Raw genomic sequence first — 27,889 nt, forward strand, 5'->3', positions numbered from 1 at the left:
GGCATGGTCATTTCGGGGAGGGCCTCGCATGAACGCATAAGGTGTGGGAGCCACGCTGCTTCTAAATTGCAACGACTGGATTCGCTCCAAACACTTCTCCAGAAGTCTTCTGCCTGATCCAGATTGAGGTTACTTTCCCTATCTGAGCTGGTGAGATTTTTGTAGAATCCCCGTTGGTTCTGGAAGAACAAGGTGTTGTCTGTCCTTCGCTGAAAGCTTTTCTGATACCTACGGATGCGATTGGAGCATACCGCAAGTTTCTGCTTCAGCACCTCGAGGATTTTTTCGATTGGCATATCATTGGACAGATGGTAGTTTCCAATGATGTTCGCAACGTATCTGTGCACTCTTGGTGATGGATTTCCAAGGAGTGCTTGCGTCACACGACCAATCTCCTTTCTCAACTTTTCGACTCTTTTGTTGAGTCGAAACACCCAGAACGGTAAAGTCCTTCTGCGCATACCTCTGTTATTCGCTCTAAGATGTTGGTTATGGAGACAAATAACCGTGGCAGCTGCAACGTAGATCAGGCTGTGAACCTCTGTAGCAGTAATCTCGCTAGCCAAACGATCAGCCAAAATTCTATCAACGGCAGCAATGATGTTAGTAGTTGCCGAAGTAAACTTCAGTTTTGGGATCTTTGGTCTAGCGTCTGGGAGAATCTCAGCATACTCTGTGAATGCGACCTGGAATGCGGTCAAAGCCTCATTATAAATTGGGTCGACATCCCCAGTTACTAAGCTTCTCCTGACTACTGGATTCATGGAGTGCCTTACAGGTGGAGTGCTTGTGTTACTCCTTTGACTAGTCCGGTAATTTGATGACTCCAGCCCGAGCTCAAGTGAAACCTCTTGGAAGATTTGTTGCCTAGTTGGTAAGGCAACTCGGTTGTTATTCACTATCACCCGGTACTGGTTGACGACGTTCTGTTCCGGAACATGACTTAGCTCCGGAAATCGGGTTATGAACGCGTCATGTAGTCGATGTCTGTACCCTGATGGATTCCGTTCCAAATCCGTGACACGGTAATAGGCGCGGACGATAAATTCGTTGAGTTGGTTCGTCCAAACCATACGACGCCTAGGTCTCCCGTCCCTGGTGGCTGACGGCATAACCGCCAAAACATCCAAGGGCGAAGAGCCGCTCTGATGTTGTTGAACGACCCTTAACCGTGTTGGGTACTGTCTTCGTGTCCCTGGGGTCCCATTAAGAGAATTTAAATTGTTTTCCCCAATTTTATTCCCACGAGTATTGGGGAAGCAGTCAACCCTATAACAGAGCCCCAATGTTGCAATGCCCCATGGTTACCTCCAAAGGTACGGAAGGTATTTGGAGGGGAGCCGCTGAAATACAGTGTAACGTCACTGCAATTCATCCGATAGGCGCGTCGATCCCTTCACCCCGGATTACGGATTTGTTAAGGAGGTTTACTCCCCCTGAACGGGAAGAATCGGTAAGGGAGGACGAACACAAAGGGAAACGTTCTGCTTGTCCGCGGCTACTTATTTACAAGATTAACTTGCGATATTCGTAGCTGACCCGGTGGGTCATGTCATTATCCGCAACCCATGGCACGCGCCTGGTCGCATGCAGCTCTGCGTTTGCAACTCAGATGAGGATAAACCTGGTACGCCAGGTATATATATAAAAAAGCCCACGGACCCTCTTCCCGCCCAACCGGACCGAGGGGCGACCAACCTAAGGATGGGCTGAAGGCAACATCCAAAGGCCCGCATCACAGCGATGATGCGTTTTAACGCAAAGTGTGTGCGACCATGCGAAAATGTATTGCTACATCCCGATTGTCGCAAACACTTCAGCCAATGACGCGGAGGTCCTACACTACAGAGACATGGATCTTATATTGAAGACAGTGCGGATCAAGACTGAAACCCATTAGGTCAGATTGTTACCGGACAGGACTCTTCGGACTATAGCACAGGTTGCAAGGATAACTGCTTTTTGCATCTCCATGTATAGTCCAGCCCTAAGATCGAGCGTTTTCAGCGCTTTATGTAAGTTCTGCGGGACTAATCCCGTCGCTGAAATTATTACTGGGACTACTTGGATCTTTTGTAGTCTCCAAGTCTGCTTCATATATATATATATTTTGACATCGAAGCCTCCAACAAATGGTTGACAAATGGTGTACTTTTCTATGAGACCGAAGCATTCCTAACTTCAATTCAGGATGCTTCGCTCCCAACAAAAAATTATAAACGGTACATTCTTCACGACTCCTCAATCACCAACTCCAGTTGTAGGTTATGCAACTGTGAAGAGGAGACCATCCAGCACATAACATCTGCGTGCAGGATGTTGAGCGGTACCGAGTACACCAATCGTCATAACTCCGTCTGCAAGATTCTCCATCAAAACCTTGCGTTGAAGTATAACTTAGTGGCAACCTACCATCCTTACTATAAGTATACTCCGCAGAGAATCTTGGAAAATGATCGGGTCAAACTACTGTGGGATCACACTATTGCCACCGACCACAGTGTTAATCATAACAGACCCGATCTAGTTCTGCTTCTGAAGGAAGAACGAGCGTGCTTTATAATCGATGTAGCCGTACCGTTGGACCGGAACACTGTTGAAAAACAGCACGAAAAAATCCGGAACTACGGCCCCTTGGCAGACGATATGAAGCAGACTTGGAGACTACAAAAGATCCAAGTAGTCCGAGTAATAATTTCAGCGACGGGATTAGTCCCGCAGAACTTACATAAAGCGCTGGAAACGCTCGATCTTAGGGCTGGACTATACATGGAGATGCAAAAAGCAGTTATCCTTGCAACCTGTGCTATAGTCCGAAGAGTCCTGTCCGGTAACAATCTGACCTAATGGGTTTCAGTCTTGATCCGCACTGTCTTCAATATAAGATCCATGTCTCTATAGTGTAGAACCTCCGCGTCATTGGCTGAAGTGTTTGCGACAATCGGGATGTAGTAACACATTTTCGCATGGTCGCACACACATTGCGTTGAAACGCATCATCGCTGTGATGCGGGCCTTTGGATGTTGCCTTCAGCCCATCCTTAGGTTGGTCGCCCCTCGGTCCGGTTGGGCGGGAAGAGGGTCCGTGGGCTTTTTGAACTATAATATATCATCAGGAAGTGACGTTGGTGGGAGTTTTCGGGGAATTTCTATGTTGTTCATATTATTTTAAAAAGTCTTGATTACATAAAATTTAAGTCTGACATTTCTTGCTGATTGGAGGTCAAGGAATAACAAAATCAAATGTTTTTTTCTAAGTTCCGCCAATGAGCTTCGATTCCCGTATTAGCAAGGATAGTAGGTGTTCTTCTAGGCTTTTTCAGAATTAGAACCGTTCAATGGCTAACCTTACATAAGCAGTATTTCATCGGTTTGCCATAAGCCAATCCATCAAAAATGGACTGATGAAAAACTGATGGACTGAGGTGTTGGTATACAACACGACAAAAAAAGAGTCTTTGTTGTGTGGGTTTAAACGTTCAAACCATTCGGAAGTCTACCGACGGTTGTGTTTCGACTAATAACACAGTAGCAACTTCATTTCACTCAGCAGATCAGACATAAGGTCAGGGTAGCTGGCGGACCGAGCAGTTGCATAATAAGCTGACTACATTTTGTTAAAAAAGGAGCATACGTTAATTTAAAAGACTATAGGGAAAATATCCTTTCAGTGTTTCCACAATGCATCATTAATGTCCATCAGTTCATCGGGCCATTTGATGCAGGATCTAGTTCAACCGCACATAACTATGACAACTTACGAGGCGATTTACGAGGACTTCGCGAGTGTTGGGACAACTCTCCCGATTTGATTCTCATAGAAAATGTGTGGTCCAGGTTGAATGAGAGTGGATTTAAGGAGCCCGGACTGAAAAATAGCGAAGTTGATTGAACGAATACAGGATGAGAGGGAGCCTCTGAAGGCAGGACAATTTCGTTGGCTGGCAGATAGGCTTTTTATTTTGCATTCCGTTATTTGCTACTTGAGGAAAATGATGATACTTTTCGTACAAGCCAGCTATAGAAGCAGTTTTGCACTGCACCATATAATGTCTTTATTTCGAATAAGATATTTAGAAAAGCTTTGTTTCGGACGAGTTTTGCAAAAGTAATGGCTTTTTGTTTTTCCTTTAAGATAATCATGACTTCTTAAGTCACAAAAAGTAGTAAAGTAGTAAAGATTATCACAAAACCCTTCAAACCTGAAGTGTCTAGCATCAGGTATACGACTTGTTTCCTTCTCCGATATATTTCAAATTCCCCTTTTGTCGTTAGAAATCTTCAATGTGTCCCTTTATTTAAAAAAAAAAATCTAAAATTGATGTGCTATTTTGACTGCACCAAAACATATTTCTCTTCCTAAGCTAAGCTACCGGCTGCTGCTAGACATTAGATACTTGCTTTATCGTGGACTTTGCACTTTCTTTAATGACTTGATCTTTTTAAGGTTTTGTGTAAAACAAAAGTGGAATTTAAAGGGGGCTTCCTATACATGTAACGGGGGGATTCAACATTTTTGTTTCACAGGATATAGTCGTGTAGGGTATCAAATGAAATGTCTCTAGTACTAGTAGTACTAGTAACTGACATTAGTTTAGTCGTGAATTGCAAAGTGCGTGAGTGAGAAGTCAAAATGTTTGCAATTGAAGTGAGATAGGACTCATTTCCGGAAATCACCCAACCTAAAAATTCAAAAAAATCAGGGTGGTGCGCTTAGATGAAATCTAGCCCTCAAAATATGCCCCATTCTGATATCTGCTCAAATAAACTTGCTAATATATATTACTTTTAGAAATTTACTGAAAACCCTCCTTAAATTCATCCTAAGACTTCCAAATGTTGTATCAGCCTAGGACAATATTTCGTATATACGTGCTAAATTTTATGAAAATCTGGCCATTAACGCCACAGTTATAGCAGTTCGCGCGAATTAACTGCTTCCAAAGCAATGCAAATAAGATTAAATATTAAACTCCTAGTGTGAAGCGTATGAGGTTTACTATTATCAATACTGTGCTTCCCATTAAATGATTTATTTAAATCGCTTTCTAAAGAATAGAGTACAAAGGAACTTTTAGTTATGTGACAGGGAGCTGTCGTGCACTCGTCGCTCCTCACATCTTCTTCTTTTTCTTCAGCCTTTGTCCCGTTCACAAGCGGGGTCGGCTCGTCGTGATCGATTTCGCCATTTTATTTTATCAAATGCCTGATCAGGATGTAATAGCGAGGCCTTTAAATTCCCATCCAACGTATCAAGCCACCGTTGTTTCGGCCGGGTTTTTGGTTGCTTACCATTGACTTCTATGTTCAGACCAATATTGGTAAGTGAATTCTCGTTAGCGTGAATTACGTGATCACACCATCGAAAACGCTTCACTCGCAGTTTTTTCACGATCGATGCAACCCCATATCGATCGCGAATATCCTCATTTCGGACGTGATCAAAACATGTGACGCCACCAGTGCAATGCAACATCTTCGTCCCCATTACCGCAAGACGCCGTACATTATCTTTTATAATCGGCCAACACTCAGAATTATAGAGAGCGGCAGACGAACGACATTGCGGTGAATTTTAGATTTGATACGTCGATCACAAAGAACACCAGTTGTGGAATTCCCCTTCATCCAGGTTGCGTTAATGCGTGAAGCAATTTCATTACGCAGTTCTCCATGGCTGATAGCATTTACCCGAAATATTTAAATCACTCGGTTCTGGGCAGTTTACTGCCAGAACTGAGTGATTTAAAGTAAACTGAGTGATTTAAAGTAAATTGCCCAGAACTGAGTGATTTAAATATCTTGAGTCAATGCTATCAGCTAATGGAGAAATGCGATATGCACATACAGAAACACAAAACCTTTTATACCTGAAGCGTCAAGCTTCCGGTTCTCCGACTTGTTTTTCTTATCTCTGTAATTGCGAACTCCAATAGGATTTGCAATTAATTTTTCCAGGTCTGTCTTCCGGAAATATAAATAATAGGTTATTGTTTAAAATATAATACTCTTCTTTCCATTAATACTACAAAAGAAGGGTATAATGTACAAGACAGCTCAACAGACAGATAGGACATTTAATGCAAATTTGCCTTAAATTTTCGATTTCCTTTGTTCACCTCTTCAAAGAATCTGTATTTGACAACAAAATGAGGGTTTATGACTTTCAGAAGAATGTTCGCTCAAATAGTTTGTCTGGATACAAGTTTTTATATTTCGTGTCCCTGTCTGTGACTCATTTTCTTTCTCTAAACGAGTGAATCTACTCCAGTCATCAGGTATATTCCTTCAGTCTGAAAAGTGCGCTTTATATATACAAAATTCAAGACCATTCCTAACATAGTTCTCCGTATACCCATCCAATAAATATATCTATAAGGGGAAAGCTTCCCCTCTTCTTTTTTCCGATTTTTGCTCCCTTATATTGGATAAAGTCTGGATTCAATACGTAGAGTATATATTTGCGTTGGGTCGGGTTGTCTTTTGTATGAAACTTTTGCTGGAAAAATCGATAGAATTTACGTCAACAACAAAAATTCCATGCTATTACAGCATATATGCGCGGGCGTCGAAAAGAAATCTTTGATGATATGTGTGGGACGAGTGACGGTAAGCATGGACTTCTACGGCAAGCGACCGTGAAATTTGTAACGTTTATTCACGATGTGGTTTTAACAATGAAAAAAGTAATTTCATATCACTTTTTATTATACAAAAATATATAATATATTCGAGTAAACTTATCCTTGGAAGAAAAATGAATATATACATATATATATCCTCAAACTCAAAAATATTAACCATACATGATTCCGATTTTCCATTAGCTAGATCCCCAAAGACTCGTTGAATATTGATGTAAATAGCTGTTTATAGTAAAAAATTGGCATCTTGGAATTTTCATTTAAACTAAGACATCTTGAACATTTGAGCTGTGAGTTTGAAAAACTTTCCCACTTTCCCCCACTGCTCTGAAGAAAACTGGAATTCTAATCGCTTCTCCCTCGTTCTTGTGCTACTTTAATGGTTTAAGACCAGGTTTTTCTCACTTTTGTTTTATCATTAGAGCAGTTACCCTAAGCCTTTCATGAAAACTAGTTGCTTTAGCTGAAGAAGAAGATTCACTCCACTTTCCTCGTTTGCAATAGATACTTAGGTCTGCGAATTTGCAGGGTAGTATCAAAATTTTCTTCTTCAGAAGTTGGATTAGGATACTTTCTTGAAAACAAGCAAGTGTGATATTCTACCCTCGTTTCGCTTATTTTAAAAGTCGATAATTGAATTTTTTCGGTAAAGCGCCTTTTGCTATTTGTTTCGAAACATAATTTTTCATCTCATCAATAGAACAAATCATAGCTTACTGTCTTATGGTATATACGGAGATCGTTATGATTTCTTTCGGAATCTGATTATTGTATGATTTTTGTCATATAATTAGAAACTGTAGTAGCACCGTTGTAGCTGACATTCTTAAGAGACTGATTTTAAATGGGTTCGGAACAGAAATCATCTTGGCAGCAGCTGCACACCCTTTGCCACGTTTTCGCAGAACTCGGGGAAAATATCGGATTCAGAATATTTTAAGATACGGTGAAGACGAAACAGCTGGTTGAGTATTGTCCAACCGGCCTACAACCAACACTATTACCTGGTAAAGAAAAAGGCCTTAAAAGCCTACGTTATGGATACGCATTGCAAAAAGCTGTTAATTTCTATTGGCAAAAGTGCCAACATTAAAGCCTTTCACTATTAGCAACAAATTTTCCTTATTATTTTGGATTCAAGAAAGAAAGAAGGTCAATGGGTTACTCAGTATAGCCGGTCTTAGAACAGAAATTCACATGCAACGATTTGTGACAATGGACAAGGCGATCCAGTAAAGCCCAGTAAACAATCTGAACATTGGTTAGAATAAGGCGAAAGTCGTCCAAAATGACTGGAGGTGCAGCATTTTTAGGGATGCCCATGGAATCAAGTTTATAAATTTTCTTCGAAGATGTAAAACACTTGCAGCACAAATTAATTAATTAAATGGCGAAATAAAAAAATTGCCGCATACAAAGAACACATATCTGAATAAGCAATGACTAAATTGAACAACCAGAAGTACGAAAATCTTTCTCGACAACCAACATGGCACCGGAGGATTCATTTTTGTTCCCTTGGAAAAATGACTACAGAGCAAGAGACTTTATTAGACTAAAGAGGTCAAATAGCAAACAGAGGCTTATTTTGAGGCGCTCTACAAATCTGACATTAAGAAAGGTGTAGAAACAGTGGGGGAACACTTCAAACAGTATTTTGCCCTTGAAGAGGACCACGTTGAACAGTAAATACAAATTTTTCCGAAAAAATGTTTTACTTCGAGTCATCCTCTGTAGTTAATTCCTTCTTCATCGATATAGTTGTTGCCGGAGTCGACAAGTGGATAAACGAGTCTATGCGCATTCTGATGAGCACGACCCCTTTGTGGCAAAGTTTTCTTTTTATGGAAAGATAATAATACTATGCCTATGGAGGAACATTTGTGGATGGGAATACAGTGGAATCTTGATAATTCCTAAATCAAGGGATTGACGATTTGATTCGAAATATCGAGATACCAATTATCGGGTGTGCAAAATAAGGAAAATTAAGCCAGAAATACGAATTATCGGATTCGACTCTACTACTAATTATCACTGTGCAATCAAACGAAAACTGTTGCGAAGTACCATTAGCAACTTGATGATTTGCGAAACAAAACCCACAGTTATCGTCGTATATTTGCTCAAGGATTCACTTCAGTTTCACATATATGAACTGTCCGGGTGGCTCGCGATTCTATTCTCATTAACAGCAGAGTAATTTGCATAATGACCGGATATCAGATACCAGCCGATTCAGCTGTGAATTGGTACCTGAGTCAAATCAGGATAATCTTCACACACACGCATGCGAATTCAATGAGCCTGTTGCCACTTCCACTTTCTGGTCTCGACGACGAGGTTCTTCATATATTTTTATCACAGACCAGAGTGCCCAAATGACTTTTCATGTGCTGCTCCTATATATAGCACTATAGAAAAGAGTTTGCCTAAAACAGCTAAACTTGATGTTCATTTGCAGAGTTTTGACAAAATAACGAATCTAGCGGTGTTAATACATCGAATGATATCCAGTTCACTGCCACCGTCCACAGAAAAAAACGCTGTTTAGATATACAAACAGTTCAACGCCGTCGTTATTCTGCCCATTGATGCAAATAGCAAAAGTGCAATGACCAGTCATACTAAGAACCTTGGTTTTATTGGAGATACAAATAAATGCATCTCGTCTATATTTGCCTCCTTGTCCACGTCCATAGTCATTCGTGACGTCGTCGAAATGTTGGAGGAAAGATGAAATCATCGATTTGATGATAGCTTTTAGTATCTCCAGAATGTTCTACCTGCATGGAATATCCCAGATGTACTGCCTGTCGATGTTGTCAAAAGACTTGTTAAAGTCGATGAGTAGAGTGGAGATCTGGATTTTACAAAACGGGAATACCCCTCCTTTTGAAATTCTCCTAAAATCTGTAATGTTCCGTACCTTAATATTGTGAATTATCACATATTAAAGATTCCTCAAAAAACGTTTCTGCCATTTGTGTCACCAAAGCGACCGCAAAGCAGGCTCCATTGAATCAGATTGGCAGATCTTAAGTTTACAGATATGTATATTGTGGCGCTCGTTGTTTGTTATATCAGGAATGTGAGCCGGTCCTATTCCCTCCGAATGAAAATAACTACAAATGTTTCCTTTAAGTAGACGTTTCTACAACGATAAATCGATACAATCGGTAAATACTATTCAAAAAAGGCCGACCGACCGACGTTGAACAAATATAAAAGTAAAAACAAAATTAAAATTGGGGTGAGATCCAAAGCCTTCAAGTTACGTTGTCGAGTGAACTCATTCCAGCGAAAAATTATGCTTTTTTAATAAGAATTCGACGCAAAACGTCAGCTGTCGGTTTTTTCCAATACTATAGGTATGCTCCATTATAGGACTGTTACGATTGCAGTTATCCGCCAGGCGACTTCCGTTCCACCTTTATAACTCATAGAATACGCTTGTCTTCGACCATGTATTATTTTTTGAAAAGAATCCGTATGTGAAAATATAAAAGATAGTTTGCTCTATTTGATGCAGTTACCTGCATGCATAGGACTCCATACGGATTCTTAACTTGAAATTTGCGGACCACTCTATTGGAATATTGGAAATGGAATATTCCAAAGGGAGAGGTGATTGAAATTATATTAATCGTTTTGTCTAAAATATACTGAGGACTCCCCGATAATTATAAAGCAACATGGAAAATTTGGAAATTGTGTTATTACGGGTAGAAGCAAACTTTTCAGTTTGCAGGGGACGACAGTAGGCATAGGATTCTTATTTTGTTTGAGGTTTGAGGGAGTCCTTATTCCAGATTCTTAGCTACGGATCGAATGAAAAGTTTCACTTATGATGAGGCGTATTTTCGTTTTTGGGGGACAACCTCGCTTACAGGCTCTCACTGTAGGTTCTTGACTATGTCCTTGATCACTCTTTTCTAATTGACCTTAACCGGCCTTAGTAGCGAAATCCGTTTTACCTTTGTATAATTGTTTTAGTTATCGTCTTTTTTCAATGTATAACTTATCTACTGGCAATTCTGTCTTCTGATCCCGACATCTACGGATACTAGGTCCCTATTATGACGTAGTTCTTTGTTTGGTTCGTCTTTTCCACCGCTTAACCCCACCATTGGATCTTTAAAACAGAGTATATCTGCAGCCTTACTAATTTGTGGTACTGAATGTAATAAATCGCTCCACAAATCGACAACATCTTATAACTATTGTTCTACTACTTACTATTTGCGGATTTGAGGATGATCGGTGAAGCATTACGTAACTAAGATTCAGTTAATAAAATGGGTAAGGATAGTGCTAAATTGAAATCAACCGTGGTCGGGAGTGGACGACATGCTTTATTTTTCTATATCACCATTCCTTCAATAGTTGCAAAGAATTAAACTTACTACTTAAAATAATATAAATTAAAACCTGAAACCAAAAATATCATAACATTGCCCGTTTTCTCCATGTTTCCCCTACATTGGTAAGATATGACATGTAATCAATATTGTACGATAATGCGCAAGATCCTGGCAGAATGGTAAATGTAAGTTTGCTGGTTGCCGACGTTCGATTGCAAGTCTGATTTCGAAGCTAGACAAGTACGAATCGGTTTAACTCGTATTACGTAGTTAACCCTTTGTGGGTTCACTTCGTTAAAATATTCGTAATCATATTATTGAGTACAAAACGTTATTCCAAGTAGTTTCTTACAATACATCACTAATTGGTAATTGTCGGAATTTTCGTGTAAATTTGAATGTAAAAAAGCTTTGTTGGTTTTCCTACCCTTCTGTGAATCTTCCTACGCAAGGTGGTGGAATAGCAGCAAGATTTCGATCGAAACCATACGGATTACCCTCGAACAACTGCGAAATTCTGTAAAAATTGTTAAAAGCAATCTTTTATACAATTTTATGAATATCCTTCGATTTTTTCAATATTTTTCCACACCGAGAAAGAACTCGATTTTCGGTCTGTTGGTAGGCCATGCGCAGTAAAAAATCACTTTAAAAAAGCTCATACAGTGAAGAGTGTGTATAGTGCAGCATAATAAAGGACAGTTGATCCGGCCATCTTGTGTTTCCGATTTATTCTGCAGAAAAGTTTCTATCCTTAAATTTTTTTCAAGTTCGGAATATATTTTTACCTTGTACGGAGTTTAAGTGGAGTTTCCTTATTGTTTTAGAAAAAAGTGGAGTGGCATCTTAGCAAAAGCACAATTTTCAACGATTCAGCTGAAAAAAGTTTGTCGTATTCAAGGAATAAGTGAAGGCGGATTACCCTAATCGACATATTTTTATACACATTAATTTCGTAAGGTAAATTCATAGTGAATTTGAACAAATCTTGATTTTTATTTCCTTGTACAATATACAGTGGAGCATGTGAACTGTTATAGTTCTCTAAATCCAAAAAAAAACATCCTTTATGGTCTGCACGAGTATGAATCATCGCAAGTCTTCCTGTCCGAAGTTGGGGGTCGACCCCATCATGGGCGTAACGAAGTACGAACTCCTGCCCATGGTAATCCCAATTCTCCGGCATGTGAATTTTGTATGTTTATTTTTTAGTTTCCAATATTGAAATCTAAATACGGGCATTGAGGTTTTATTCCGAATGTTTGGATTAATCATGGGAATTTGAGCTTATTTCATTAAAAAAAATGAAAATCTTTCATACCAATTCTGGTTGTTATTCAATGGTACGTGTTTGCAATTTTCGAAGTTCTCCTTTTGTTCTTTGGTGAATGAGTCATAGCCCGATGACGATGGAGACCGCAATTGTATGATGTAGTCAAGGGATATTTCTTCCTTACAGTCGTGAGGGTTTGTTAGTATTTGGGTTCATGGTAAACATCTTGTGGCTTATCGAATTGTATTTATGCAATGGGGAAGTCGATCGTCAGGGTGAATGACAAAGAATCATCAACCACAAAAGTCATATGTATGAAAGATAAGTTACAAAAGTTGCCTTTTACTTAAAGGTTTCACAGTATCCCCATGAAGATAGACTAAGAAAGGGGTAAAAAAGAAGATTGTGAGTTTAGAACAATTTTCTACTACGAAGTTTGTGTGAAATATTGTCAGAAATCCTTTTGGTTTTATATATTATTATAGAATGTTCAATATTAGGGAAAAATTAGCATGAATTTAATATATTCGAACAAATGTTGTGTATTTAGTTCTTTTTTAAACGCCTTTTCATGCCAAATTAAATTTGTTAAAAAGCTAACCAAAAATATCTTAAAACAAATACTTCAGAACTATCTACCGATTTTTATAGTAAACAGAAAGTACGCATATCCTAGTCAACCTAGTTAACAATTTCTTTGCTTCAATATTCGAAAAGCCCATCTGAAAACGAGAGATTTTTTTCAGTTCTGTGCTCTCGAAAACTTTTCTTTGGAAAACTGCCTATCTCATCTGCGAGTGAATACACATGCCCTTGGGAAACCTCTCCAAGTATAGTAGTAATTTTGTACTATGCATGAGTTGAATTCCTCTCAAGTTTATTTGCGTCACTGGAAAGAATAATTTCCGGCCAATCGTTTGGCAAGTTCATTACATATTGATGCAATTTTTGAAATTCGGTAGTGGGAATCGTTTGATGTAATATATTTTCTCTGGAAAATTTAATGAATATCCTATTATTACAATACAAAATACAATATACAAAAATGTACTTTCATGATAAGCCGATTTTCAATTCAACTGCGCAGCAATTATTTCTCGATACAATTGTGGCTTGAGAGCTTTTTTCAAAGTGATGAATTAAATAAAATTCAATTTATATCTACATCTAACTCTTAAAAATTTACAATTACAAGTATTTAAAACATAGGACCAATTGAACCGGAAATTTCAGTGCATTTTCTTTTTGAAATGTGTTACGGAATTAAAAATCGGTGAGGACATATTGTGAAAGATTGTGCATGGTTCAGTGGGGTGAAAGGAAAATAAAAAGGCTCTGGGCAGACAGAAACTTTATTGCAATATAACGAAGAAATATTGTATATGGAGGTCGATAATAGGATTCAGGATTGCAATAAAGAATAGCATTCTCCATACAACATGGAATACTGGTTTTCACACATTTCGGGTATTTGAGTAAGGTCAAGACTCTGTACATAGGTAAACTTTTTCCCTTTGATTATCGCAGTTCGCAGTTTTCGAAAAAAATGATATATGAATTTATTGGTAATATGGAACGTGAGATCAATATTAACAGAGTTGGATTGAATTTTCAACACATTTAGCATTTCAACTCGAAAGAAAATTCGATTGTACAAATTATTTAAAACTTCTGTTTGACGTCAAAGGCAGCTAATTTTTTTGGTGCTATATATTTACAGCATGAATCCTATACTAGCACTTCTTTGTTTTATTTTTTGTAAAATTTATATATGAAGGAAAAGATGTTCCGTTTTTGAATGAAAAGCTTTTTCAATTTTCCAAATGACCTTTTGATGCCTCAGGATGGTTTGCAAGTGCCGTGGACTTAAATCGAATATCTTCATTTTGCTGGTAAGCCCCATGAGAAAGTTTTTCGAAAAAAGGGTACTTTTGAAAGGAGCGAGTTAATAACGGGATACAATTTAGTTCATGCAGTAGTAAAGGAATGTTTTAATCTTTACGGTAAATTTTTTCTTGTTGCTGATGGTTTGTAGAACCACTGTCCTTGTTTCACAATGAAAACCAAAATCTAATACAGAGAATTCATGCCAATGACGTTAGCGCATTATTTCTATTACGTCGTTTTTTTCACTAAAGACGTGCGGAAGGATATCATAACTTGACATATATGGCACTAAGCCATACTGTGGTGAACATGAAATCGTTCCAGAATATTCTCAAAATTTTGATCTTGCAACAATGAGGATATCCTTAGCTTCCTGACCGAACAAGGGTCATTCTTTATATTGTTTTACGCTTCAACAAATAAAGTTTTTTCAGTAGAAAAAAAACTTGAGTAGTGCAGCAGCATTTTCTCTCAAAGAACACGAAAATAAGCTTCAGTGTTCAATTTGCTTTATCCAAGCGGATTCGGAAAGGATCTTCTCGTTTTAATTGTGTAAAATTTTTATCGAAACTGAACCTCTACGATTCAACGAATTATGCTCTCTCTCACAGCTACGTGATGACATCATGTATAGTTGATCCTCGAGTTTTGAAAGAATTGAAACCTTCGATAATCGCGTCTCTTCAGATATATTCCGTACTTAGTTTCAACATTCGTGGTTTTGATGGCAAGCTATTTGAAAATCAATCGTACCAATTACTAATGGTATTGGAAGGCAAAAATTTCAAATTGAATTTTGTCTGGATTTCGGCTTTGCATCCTGGATTGATTATTTTTGCATCCTGTTGGATATATTATGAGTCACAGGACATTCATACATTCTTTTTTGTTTTTCTTCTATTTTTACTCTTTTTTCATTTCAATAAGATTAAGTATGACTCCTGTCATTTATGAGGTGCAAGCAGTATAAGTGTGAAAACGAGCACAAATATCCATAACACAACCAGGTTTCGAACTCAGAGCGCAAGATCGAGTGATTGATACCTGACTAACTCGGTTATCGCATCATCAAATTTAATCAATATTTATATCATTACTGCAGAACCGTGAGTCTGAGGCTTGATTTGACTTGAAGTCGTTAACCAATACCTTTGAAATTTGTTAGAGATACATCGACTCCTGACAGAACTTCAAAGGTGCCTAAAGAGTTACGTATGGATGCACAAATTTAATATCAAAGGAGAAAGGCAGAGAAATGCAAGACATTTATTTGTGTTTTTTGGACCTGGCTTTTTTCCAGGGAGGTGTGATGTCAGTTGAGCACATGAAATTTCAGTTCTTAAGAATGAAACTCCCTTACATATCGAAATCTGGATAAAATATCTTTTATATCGTTTCAAACAACCAAAAATATCATTTCTTTCTGTCTATGGTCTGCCAACCTATCCTATCAAAATGAATTGGGAATATCTGTGACAGGCGTTTTATCAGGTGGGCCAGTAGTTAAAAGAGGACAGACGGTATTGACGAAAGGACACGAAGGAGTAGAAACAATTACGGAATATTAGGAAAGTCGGGCTTCAAATTGCTTTTGAAAAATAGCCAGATGAGGTTAACGTAATCTAGGAATATTCTGTCAGAGGAACAAGGGTCAACTTCTTGCAAAAAAAGTGGCACATAAAAGTATTGTGATAAAATCGTTACTCTCAAAGAAACATCCGCAAAAGAAAACGGCTGGGTCAAAGATGATGATTCATCCCTTTGGCTGTCCATAGCGGTGGAACACGTACAGTTGAAGGAACACATATAGTTGTTCAGTGATATCCTCGACATAAAATTGATGGAGTAATTATAAAAGTCTAGGTTGTTATCTATTATATCTACGAGGAAAATAAATAAAGATTAGGTTTTGAAAAAGACAATGATCTAAACATCACTCCAATAGAAAATCCTTTCGTTTAATGAAGCTACAAGTAGTTTTCAAAGTGTTCAAAACCACAAATAATATGATTCTGCGCCTGAAAGGGATATGGCAGTGATTCACACCAGCGATGCGGGGAATATAGGCGAAATTAGCAAGCCAATTGCCAACTGACCAGCAGCTTTAAATTAAAATCCATCCTTTAAAATATTATAGATATGAATTAATGTGCTGAATCTATACCTTCTTTGCATTTTTGCCGACATCTCCTTTTCTAACCTTTTTTTTCAAAATTTCTAATGTTTTGTGTTTCTTTTTTCTGTTTACTCAACTTTAATTTATTTAAGTTATATCTGTACTGTTAGAAAGAAAAAAGATCAACACTATTTTTACACTATCAAGAAAATACACAGAGAGGCCTTAGAGAGAAATTCCGGGCCCGGGATGGAAATTATGCGGAAAAACGGGGACCGAGGTGAAAATTATACGAATGTGGGATGAAAATTATGCGGACCCTCTATTATCCCTTTTTTCATTGGAATTTCTATTCCGAGTCCCCCAAGAAAACACTGGGCCCGGGGGGAACATCCCGTTTTTCATTCCCCCTCTCGTCAGGCTTCGGCACAGTTATGTTCGCTGCGACTTCACAGTGTTTAGTACCTTAAAAAGTTCTGTCTAACTAGTCAAGCAACAATAAATAAAAAGTTGCTTTACTAAAAATATTTTTTTTTATTCCTGCCAATGAAAGAGAAAAATTTCGCTAATGCAAGTATGTTGAAATCATTATTCTAGAACTTTAAGGGATTGACTCAACGTAAATTTGGAGTGAGCCACAAAACCATGAAATCAATTTCATATCAATCTTTATCTACAGACTCGATCAGTTCAGTACTTCTTCATTTTTACATACACAAAAAAAAGAGTCTTCTTAAACAAACTGATTTTAGGACTCTCGAAATTTAAGGTTCCATTTCCCGCATCATCGTTTGTTAGATGAAAATATAAAAAAAATTGTTTGAATTAATTCACCATTGACATCGAATTGGTATTTGGTAACAATCGTACGTTTTCTACAAGAACTAGATTTCCCTAAAAGGCCAAAGAAATGAAGACTCTTTATTGATTTACCTAAAATCTGTGTTGCTTCACAATGGTTTAATGAAGTGAACTGACGGGCCACTCGTACATGTAACAACGATGAAAGAAGTCTAGGAAAATATGAAAGTATTAATAAAAAAAATCAATATTCACAATACTCATGAAACATTGTAGCAATGTTGACAGTTTTTAAAACCAATGAACAAGGATGACGAAAGAATTTTAAAAATTAGGAGGATGATTTGGGGTAACCAAACTTAAGAGAAGGAATTTTTTTTTGTTCTGCAAATACGAGAACTTATGACGGATGCAAGTTTCGATTTAAAATTAAATAATTTTCTTGGAAGCAGAAAAAATAATTACTTATGAGATTACATTATCCAAGATTTTTTTTTGTTTCAGAAGTTCTACAATGCGATGTCACACAAAATTCGTTGTTTGGTTTCGTATTTAGATTTCCGATGCTTGTCACCATATACCGTACACTAAATATATAATATTCTGTATAGCCATGTGCTGCATACAGATTTTCTTTTTGAATGAACATTTTTTAAACGACATCTTTGATATATACATAAACAGCATAAATAATAAAAAGTAAATAATCGGTGCCAAGTGACTAATTACGACTATTTGTGCCACACTTGGAAAATTTCATTCTGTCATACAGCAGTGCAGGGTTTTTGAAAATGTCTTGTTGTGGAATGTCTTTTAGACTACAACCTTATTTGTATTTGGTCATTCCTTTAATAACCAATTGTATATCATTCACCGTAGCAATCGTGAAAAACTTTATGGATTATTGGTAGAGATATTTTGTGGTGTATGTTCAGACCCCTTTGTGGGTCAAGGGCACATACGCTCCATCGTTTTCGGTTTTTGGCAATGTGCTTTAGTTTCCTCCAGGACTTTTCGCGAAGTTTGCACTCTTGTTTTTTGTGTTCTTCACTATGTAGCTTTCGTCGGCTACCCCATGGATTCTATTGCCGAGGGGAAATCACAAAAATTTTATTTCAGGTTTTTTAAAAAAGCAATTTTCAAAAATGCGCAAATAGTTCAGCGGTTAAAGCGCTAGACTGTCGTAGCGGAAGGTCGCGGTTCAAATCTCACTGGTGGCAAAGGGGTTTGTATCGTGACTGGATCTCGGATACCAATCGACTCAACTGTGAACAAGTACTTGCGTCAAATCGAGATAATCACCGGCGAGTGCAATACTGACCATTGCCTCCTAAAGGGAACTGTGCAGTCCTATTGTGTTCCGTTACGGTCTTGAATGAAGTACTCTCACACACTTCAAGGCCGCTACACAGTTTTTTTTCGACGACGTATTTTTTTTGCAAATCCCGCGACCTAACCAATTTCAAATATAATTTTCAATTTACAGTGAACAAAGAAATTCCTTTCAATTGTACCCATACATAACTAGAGAAGTACGCAGGAGTTTTTTCGATGTTTGGGTTTTTGCAAAAAATGCACATTTAAAAAAAAATCAAAACGTCCAACGAAAGTTATCCCAAAAATTATTTATTAAAAAAAAACTATGCAGTGTATTGCCAAAATTCAATGCACTTCCAAAATTTGGCTAAAATTTCAAGTTAATCGCTCAAGATTTATTCCAGTTATGAGTTCGGTCAACTTAAAAAAATGTGAAGTTTTCGGTATGCTAGCATCGGACAAAAGCAAGTTGCCCCAAATTTCAAAAAACTATTTAATTTTTTCAGATTTCCATTCAAGTGCCAAAATTAAAAAGAGTTTATAACATGTATGTTATAATTATAACTATACTAATAATTTATCCTTCCACGTAGCCTCTTTTTAGTCCAATTTTTCCACTATTTGAAATAATAATTTGAAACTTTCCATGCAAAATAAGTATTTTTTCGGATGCATTCACCTCCTAGTTCTATGGAAACTTCTAACTTCAATGAAATTCAAACTTTCAAGTTAGAGATCAAGAAATATTCACTCGAGATCGTGTCTAGTAATACAGTGGAAATTTATTCAATTCGAAGTGCAGTTTATAATTTTTGACCGTAGCGTTCGACAAGGTGTGAGTAGATATATCTTCTTTCGCAACTAAATTTTCCATAAAAAACGTACAACCCGTTTTAGTTTGTGTAGGGGTATTGCCTGTATAATAAAAGAATTGTTCGCGGCGCAATATTTTTTGTTTGTCATTTTATTTTTTAAAAATAATACTAGGATTTAATAACAGAACTATTCAAATAGAACTGGCCATTCAAAATCACTGAAACTCTAATTGGTATCCCTCAAAGTACATTATCATCATCAACGGCACAGCAACCGGTATCTAGTGTAGGCCTGCCTTAATAAGGAACTCCAGACATCCCCTCACCGCAATCAATTGAGCCGGATTATGTTCACAACCAGACGATCAAGATATCGCTCATAGATTTCCACATTATATAGATTACGCAATCGTCCATTCTCTTGTAGAGGGCCAAACATTATTTGGAGAATTCTTCTCTCAAATGCAGTTAAGAGTTCGCAATTTTTCTTGCTAAAAACCTAAGTTTTGAAGGAACACATGAAGACTGGCAAGATCATTGCCTTGTACAGCAAAAGCTTTAACCCTATGGTGATACGTTTCGAGCGGACCAGTTTCTGAAAACTGAAATAGGCTCTTTTGGCTGATTTGTTTGGTTTGTTTGGCCTCGCGCATTGGTCAGGTCAGCCTAGTCAGACTTATCAATTTCATCGTGACACCGAATTGCCTCATTTCCGTGTACTATCGTAGGCAGCCTTGAAGTTGATGAAAAGATGGTGCAGCTGATGTCCATATTCCGACAGTCTGTCCATCGCTTGCCGCAGAGAGGAAAACTTGTCATGAGCAACGTCATGTTCATGTTGAGACTCTAAATTCTTGAGATAAAGGTTGTGTGACATACTACTCATCATTTCGGGTTTTGGAATGGAAATCGAATGGGTCCTAAATCATACTTATTTTTCAACAAGAAAAAATACATTTTAATCATATTCTAATCTAAAAAAAATCTTAAAACCACTATTGCTCAGCAATGGGAATTCAAAACCATGTTTATCGATTATATCAATGTCTGGTGGCAGAGGGATTTTTACTATCGTGACTGGATGTCGGACACCAGTCGACTCAGCTGTGAATAAGTACCTGAGTCAAATCAGGGTAACAATCTCGGGCGAGCGCAATGCTGACCACATTGCCTCCTACAGTGTACTGTAGTGTACCGTTACGGTCTTCAATGAAGTGCTCTAACACACTTCGAGGCCTTGGTCCAATATGGATTATACTAACGATTATTATTATTATTTCTCGCCAAGCCAAACGCACAATTGGCGCTTCTAAATATGTATTTTCAAAGTATTTTCCCAGGTATTCAACTTCAAAAGCTGAACTTTGGAAAATACAACTTAAAACTTATTGGCTTCATTTCATTTTCAAAAATTGGCCAACCGAAAAATCTGGAAAAAAAAATCATTCTTAAAAATGTTAATAACACTCTTTCCAGTTGTGCCCAAAATTTTAATGTTCTGTAGTCCTAGAATTATTCAGAAATGGTGTTTCACTTTTACTTTTGATGAAGTCAACTTATCAGGAAATGATGCCCCTTGAGTATTTCAAATTGACACAGCAGAGAGCTAGTGGCCATAAATGTTAACAATTACTTGAACTTCGGCAGCAATTGTTTCATTCACTAAACGTTATGCGGATTATTGCAATGGGCTACTGCTTTTCGGCCTTGAATGGCGTAGAGGACCTATTTCTCTTCGTTCAATTCGAAATTCGCGATTCAACCTGATCTCAGTTTTGACATTTAATTCACAAGATAGGAGGGCGGTGGTTGGAAAAGGTTCATTTCTTTCCCTCGACCATTCTTGGAACCCACTCAACCGGAGAATCTGAAAATAATCAGGAAAAAGCTCAGGAATTCCTAAGAAGAGTTGAAGCATAAGACACCCTCCCCATTTTAGAATAAAGTCAAAGACTTATTTTCATTGGACTCGCTCTACTCTATATGCTATATGCCCTTGTAATGACTTATCGAATTAAGCGATTGCGATAAGTTATTACACCCTTTAAAATACATACATTAAAAGCCTCACTTACGGCACCTCGAAGCTACGAAGCTAATCATTTTTGCATTTTGTGAAATTCGTATCAATCGAAATTCGCCTGACACTCGTGATTGCAATTAATATGGTATATATGAACCGGTGACATGGCTTATTATGGATCGATGTTATTCCATATAAAGTCAACATGGTACAATGTTTGCATACATTACGATGCCCATACATATCAGCAATTTTCTATTTCGTGTATTTCAATGGTTTATATTCTTACTAATTCATTCTCAGTAACACCCCTACAAAATTTTATTCACAACTACATCATTTGCTACGAAATTCTGAAACGAATGGCGCCATTGAAACGACGCTACCCTGTAATGGCATAAAGTTCGCAATTCCAAATAATTTCAGTAAAAGCGTAAATACACGAGCTTGGTCTAAAGTGAAACGTGATCCAATGTACTGCTTCTCTTCCATTATTGGATCGATACGGTTGAATCTATAATTTCGACAGCCCTTGAATATAAATGCAGGAATTTAAATCAAGTAATCATTTTACGATAAATTACTCTTGCTAGTTCTCACTGCTTAAAATATTGTCATTGTTAATTTCTCCACAGAATTACTTCACTTTAATGGTGTTCGAATGTTCAGAGTAGTGGACAAGGCTATATTCTCCTTTGTCCTCCATTCTTTTCATAGTATCTACCTTTTATTGATCAATGAAATGCCAACTCGTGTCGCTTTAATGTATTCAGTAGAGAAGTCTTTGGGAAATTCGAATGCTTCGTGCTTTTTCATATTTACAGTTTACATTTCCATTCCATCCACCTTGGAATAGTTTTTTTGAATTAATTCCGGTATATGAGTTGACATATGAGGAGTTCTCAGATGTAATTATGGGTATAATGATAAATGCGTGAGAGATATCGAGCCTTAATTATTTGTTTTCTATAAAAACTTGGGATGCTTTAAATTTGAACCCCACTCTCAGCTGTAATTAGTAGACATTTTGGTTTGGTTTTTCAATTTCGTCAATAAGGTTTTATGCCACTTGCAGAAATATAGTGAAATTTAAAGATGGAATGCGATGGTTAATACTGTTAATAAGGCATTGTTTCTGGGAGAAGAGGCAAGGGGAGTTGTACTAAAAATAAATAACAAAACAAAAACAAAGCTGATAATTGTTTCGCCTACAAAGGTCGATACAATATACAGGGTGCGGCAGCATAACTTTCTTTTTTAAAATGCGCGCCACTCAGTTAGTTGATGTCATAGCGGAGCGCTAGTGGTCTTGTTCAAGAGGGGATACTGTAAAGTTTTGTCCCGACACGGTTCAGTCGCCATCATGCGTTGGAATAGTGAGGAGCGTGCCTTTGCCGTTGAGGTTTACTTTTCAAGCGGATGTTCGGTTATTGCAACACAGCGTACATTTCGGAATCGCTTTAATTTAGCCCCGTTGGCTCCCGTCCCAGACCGCAAATCAATTGTTACATGGGTCACTACATTCAGACAAACTGCAAGTGCGATAAAAGGACTGGAGCCCCTCGGCCCGTTAGATCACCTGAGAACATTGAAGTAGTGAGAGCGTCAATGTTGCGATCGCCACGACGTTCTGCGCGCAAACACGCATCTGCCCTTGGACTATCCGATCGTTCTGTGAGAAGAATTCTTCGTGATGATCTTCATTTTCATCCCTATAAGATGGCGATAGTGCAGGAACTTTCAGAACGTGACTTCAATTCTCGGATGAACGCGTGTGAGCTTCTTCTTGATGTCGTTCCCGAGGGTGCTATTGTTTTTTTTAGCGATGAAGCCCATTTTCATTTGTGTGGGTCGGTTAACAAACAAAACATGCGCTACTGGGCTGACACCAACCCTCGAGAGTTGCATCAAAAGCCTTTGCATTCACCCAAAGTCACAGTGTGGTGTGCAACTTCCTCAGCTGGAATTATTGGTCCCTGGTTTTTTGAGGAAAATGAGGTTACAGTGACAGTGAATTCGGACCGGTATGTAAACGTGCTACAGAATTTTTTTTTCCCACTGCTAGAAAATTTGGATTTGGGGGACACTTGGTTCCAACAAGACGGTGCAACAGCACACACTTCAAGAGCATCGATGGCTGTTTTGAGGGAACACTTTCCAGAGCGCCTTATCTCAATTAGAGGCGATTTGGAATGGCCGGCACGCTCTCCCGATCTATCCCCTTGTGATTTTTTTCTATGGGGTTTTTTGAAATCCCGTGTTTATGTGAACCGTCCAAGAACCCTACAGGATTTGAAGACCAACATCCAAGAAGAAATTGCCAACATAACACCTGCTATGCTAACAAGAGTCATGACAAACGCCAGAAATCGGTTTACGCAATGTATGGAGAATGGGGGACGTCACCTAACAGATTTGATCTTCAAAACAATGTAAATAAAAACTTTAGACATGTACCTACATTATAAAAAATAAATAAATATTTTCCGATGCATACAATAGTTTTTATTGAGTTTTGAAAAAAGGAAGTTATGCTGCCGCACCCTGTATATGCTAGTTATGCCTAAGGTCTTCCACGATTATGTTATCAATTGAAATATGTTAGTTAATATGTACTTCTTTGTTCCAGGTACACTAAGGCCTAGGGCCTCTCGCCGTCATGTCTTCAGTAAAGGTGGCGGTTCGAGTGCGACCCTTCAACTCACGAGAAATTGCACGAGAATCAAAATGCATAATAGAAATGAGCGGGGCCACCACGGGTAATATAAACCGATTTCTAAAGTCCTTGTTGAAAGTAAATGACATTTTATTTATTTATTTTCAGCCATCATAAACCCAAAAGTTCCACCAGGTACAAATGACTCTGTCAAACGGTTCAATTTCGACTACTCCTACTGGTCTCATGACGTAAGCATCTTATTCTATTAATTTTAGTTATTCAAAATACAAAATCCTCCGAAATCCTCTTGCATTAGATATTTAGCTTTATATCGAAGCCCAACAAGTTAATTTCCAAAAAATCTTTGTTGAAAATTCTTATATTTATCGTAACTGTTAATAACGTACTTTTTCAGCCACGAGATCTGGAGTTCTCAACACAAGCGATGGTATATCGCGATATTGGTGAAGAGATGCTCCAACATTCTTTTGACGGCTATAATGTTTGTATATTCGCATATGGTCAAACTGGAGCCGGAAAATCATACACAATGATGGGCAAACAGGAAGAAGGCCAAGAAGGAATAATTCCAATGATATGTAAAGATTTATTTAGTAGAATTCGGGATACGGCTAGTGATGAATTGAAATATTCGGTAAGTGGAAAGCATAGTTTTATGTTGATCTCAACTTTAAAATTATTTTTATGTGCTAAAGGTGGAAGTGTCTTACATGGAAATTTATTGCGAAAGAGTGCGTGATTTATTGAATCCCAAGAACAAGGGAAATCTTCGAGTACGGGAACATCCATTATTAGGGCCATATGTGGAGGACCTTTCAAAACTGGCGGTAACATCATATCAAGATATTCACGACTTAATTGATGAGGGAAATAAAGCAAGGTAAGTTGGAAATAATTTAATTTTTGTTTTATAGTTAGGATAATTTTTGATCCTACATATAGCCACTTAACTATCTTCAAGTAGAAATAGGTAAGAGATGGAAGAAAACGATATATGGTAATACCCTCCCAGTCAAAAGTAATGGACATATTTTGAAATATAAGTATCTTTGAATATAAACAAAAAATTTTCGTATAGAAGAGGTAGATTGAATAAAATATCATTCCTTTATATGCTTGAATAATTAGAAAGTGGTCGTCCTTCCTTTACTTGTTGCAATAATTATTAACATCATTGAGACATACAGCAAGTAATTAGAAACCTTTCCCTTGCTTGCCTCTGCTCTGACCGCTGGAATAGTTTTGTCGTGGGAACTAGGATTTGTCGGGTTTTAGGAGTTAGTGTTAAGAGAGCTTTGCATTTTTTTATTTACTAATTTGATAGTTTTAAGTTTAAATTTTCAGTAGAAGTGGAGAATGAGCAAATTTTCCGTTGAAATCTTTTCAAAATATTCCCATCATGAATCCTTTGCCGCCCGCCGGTCGTAAACAAGCGCAAAAAGTAGAATATTTTTAAAATTGTAATTTCTCGAAAATGAAACAACAGGTGAGGTTGTTTTTATTTAATAGATAAAGGATGAAATAAAAATAAGAAAAAGTATCCGGTCATTTTGTTGCACACAGGGTTATATTTGATGATGGCACTTTACAGGTCTTTGTGTCAAGTAGTTGTCAGAAGCCAAATGAATCGTGCGATTTTAAATCGCTCGACTTCTTTAATAGTGTCACGGAAACTCTCGAGATGGAAATGTCTACACCCTTGGGTTTCTTATAGAGCACAGATATTGATGCGTCTCTTTCAAAAGGCTCTTGCGTATTCCTTCCTCTTATCAGTGAAGATAACAATATTTAGGGTACATACACGGATTTGTATTACTTGGACGAGGAGTACAGCTAAAAAATCAGATACATTGAAAGATGAGTTTCTGGGGTAGACAGCAAATCTCAACATAATCCATAATCATCCAACTAGTTTAAAGTCAATTTAAATTTCTATTCTCTTTGTAGAACGGTTGCTGCAACTAACATGAATGAAACGAGTTCAAGATCCCATGCCGTATTCACAATATTTTTCACGCAACAAAGACATGACAAGATGACCGATTTGAATACAGAAAAGGTAATTATACTGTCATAATTTCATTATTATTTTCATCTTGCTTTATAGTAGGAGAAATTGCTAATTGTTTCTTCTTATTATGAAGGTATCCAAAATCAGCTTAGTAGATTTAGCTGGCTCTGAACGGGCTGATTCAACTGGAGCGAAAGGGACACGATTGAAAGAAGGTGCCAATATAAATAAATCGCTCACAACGCTAGGAAAAGTTATATCGGCGCTCGCTGAAGTGGTAAGTTATAATTTTAAATGTATTTCTTAGAATCACTAAGACGTTAGTTTCGATTAATTAATAAAAATCCAGTTTGCATATATAATTGACACAAATCATAATTCATGTTTATTATGCCTGCTGCATTATCATCTTATTTCATTCGAATGGATCATGTACTTTATAGTCTGTGAGTATTTTCATGCTTCCATTTTTATAAATATGAATATTGATAAATTGGAACATCTCAAGATACACAAATTATACTGCCAAAAAGAGTATTACATTACAACTATTTCAAAACAGTAGTATGAAATGGAAAAATGAATACCGATTGTCACTTTCTAAAAATGTTGCAGTTCCTGAATTCAGAATCAGCAAATATTCATGTTTATGATTAAAGAGTTTAATCATCCAAAGGATGAGTGGATGTTTTGAGACGATTCAACATCATTCTATAACTTTTCTGTATCTTTGATTTGAAAAACGACTACGTATTTACAACTACGATTTTGTCTGCTTTTCATCTGTAAAAAGAGACGAAATTTACCTCATTAATCGAATAGGGACAGATAATGCAATTATCACTTTTGCAACTCTCGCTCCCTCTTGCCATTTATGTATGCTCTTGATATCAACATTTGAAAATATTAGCGTTTGGTTCCCAAAGGGGACTGGTGGGTTGAGATATAGGTTAACATACTTTAAATACTTAAATTTTACGTGTTCAAAACAATGTACCCTGCGATCGCTCCAAGATGGAGTCTACAGAAGTTTAAGGAAATCGAAACGGAGGCGTAGTTAAACGGGAAATAAAATAAAAAAATAACGGTTTACGCCTCATGGTAGCGGACAACTCTAGATTTCAAGATTTTCGCATCTTTTCTATTTCTGAGATAGTTTTAACCTCGTGATTAGTCATAATCAATTCGATTAATGGTTTTATTGATTAGATAAATTGGAAAGAAAATATGAAGCTAACGAACCTTTAAAATTTTTAAGCCACATGCAAACGCAATTAAACACAGTTAAACATTATGGTCAATAGAAGACGAATTCCAAGTTCGCTATAAATCGAGGTGATTTAATTGCAATCTTGGATCCATGTGGTAGTATTATATTAGGGAAATGAACGTTTGCCAATCGGATGCATTATTTATTTGATCGCATAATAATTTAAGCAGGCATGAATAATTGCCAAATGATTATTTGTGCAATTATACATTTCTCCCTAACGAGAAGGTATTCAACGTCAAAATCTGAAAGACTGATTGATCTGTTTGTTTTTCAAATGCATAAATTTGTAAGTAACGAGACCCCAGATGGATCAATTCAGTCACTTCCCTCTAAACTTAACGTTATGTTATTGGGACAACGCATTTCCGCCGTGATTATGAAGCTTTTTTCACGAAATATTTAAGAAAACACATATCACTAAACACTAGAATAATTTGTTAATACACACTCATGAAAAAAATGTTCCTTTGAACCAATGAATTCATGCATATTAAGTGAAAATATAATTGCAGGCGTCTAAATCGAAAAAGTCAAAAAAGGCAGATTTTATCCCATACCGTGATTCAGTTTTAACTTGGCTTTTACGAGAGAATTTGGGCGGCAATTCGAAAACTGCCATGATTGCAGCGATCTCACCAGCAGATATTAATTACGATGAAACTTTGAGCACCTTGAGGTAAGTTTT

General features: G+C 37.3%; 1 protein-coding gene across 1 annotated transcript in view; it reads left to right on the top strand.

The window, feature by feature from the left end:
- Positions 1-11,216: 11,216 nt before the first annotated feature.
- Positions 11,217-27,889, top strand: part of LOC119656303 (kinesin-like protein unc-104) — a 42,286-nt gene continuing 25,613 nt past the window's right edge. The window contains 9 exon segments of the mRNA XM_038062747.1: positions 11,217-11,376; positions 11,836-11,968; positions 23,870-23,999; positions 24,065-24,147; positions 24,315-24,554; positions 24,616-24,800; positions 25,868-25,979; positions 26,065-26,208; positions 27,717-27,880. Coding sequence (XP_037918675.1) covers positions 23,900-23,999; positions 24,065-24,147; positions 24,315-24,554; positions 24,616-24,800; positions 25,868-25,979; positions 26,065-26,208; positions 27,717-27,880 — 1,028 coding nt within the window. The 5' untranslated portion in view covers positions 11,217-11,376; positions 11,836-11,968; positions 23,870-23,899.

Source organism: Hermetia illucens, chromosome 4, assembly GCF_905115235.1.
Source record: "Hermetia illucens chromosome 4, iHerIll2.2.curated.20191125, whole genome shotgun sequence".
NCBI lineage: Eukaryota > Metazoa > Arthropoda > Insecta > Diptera > Stratiomyidae > Hermetia > Hermetia illucens.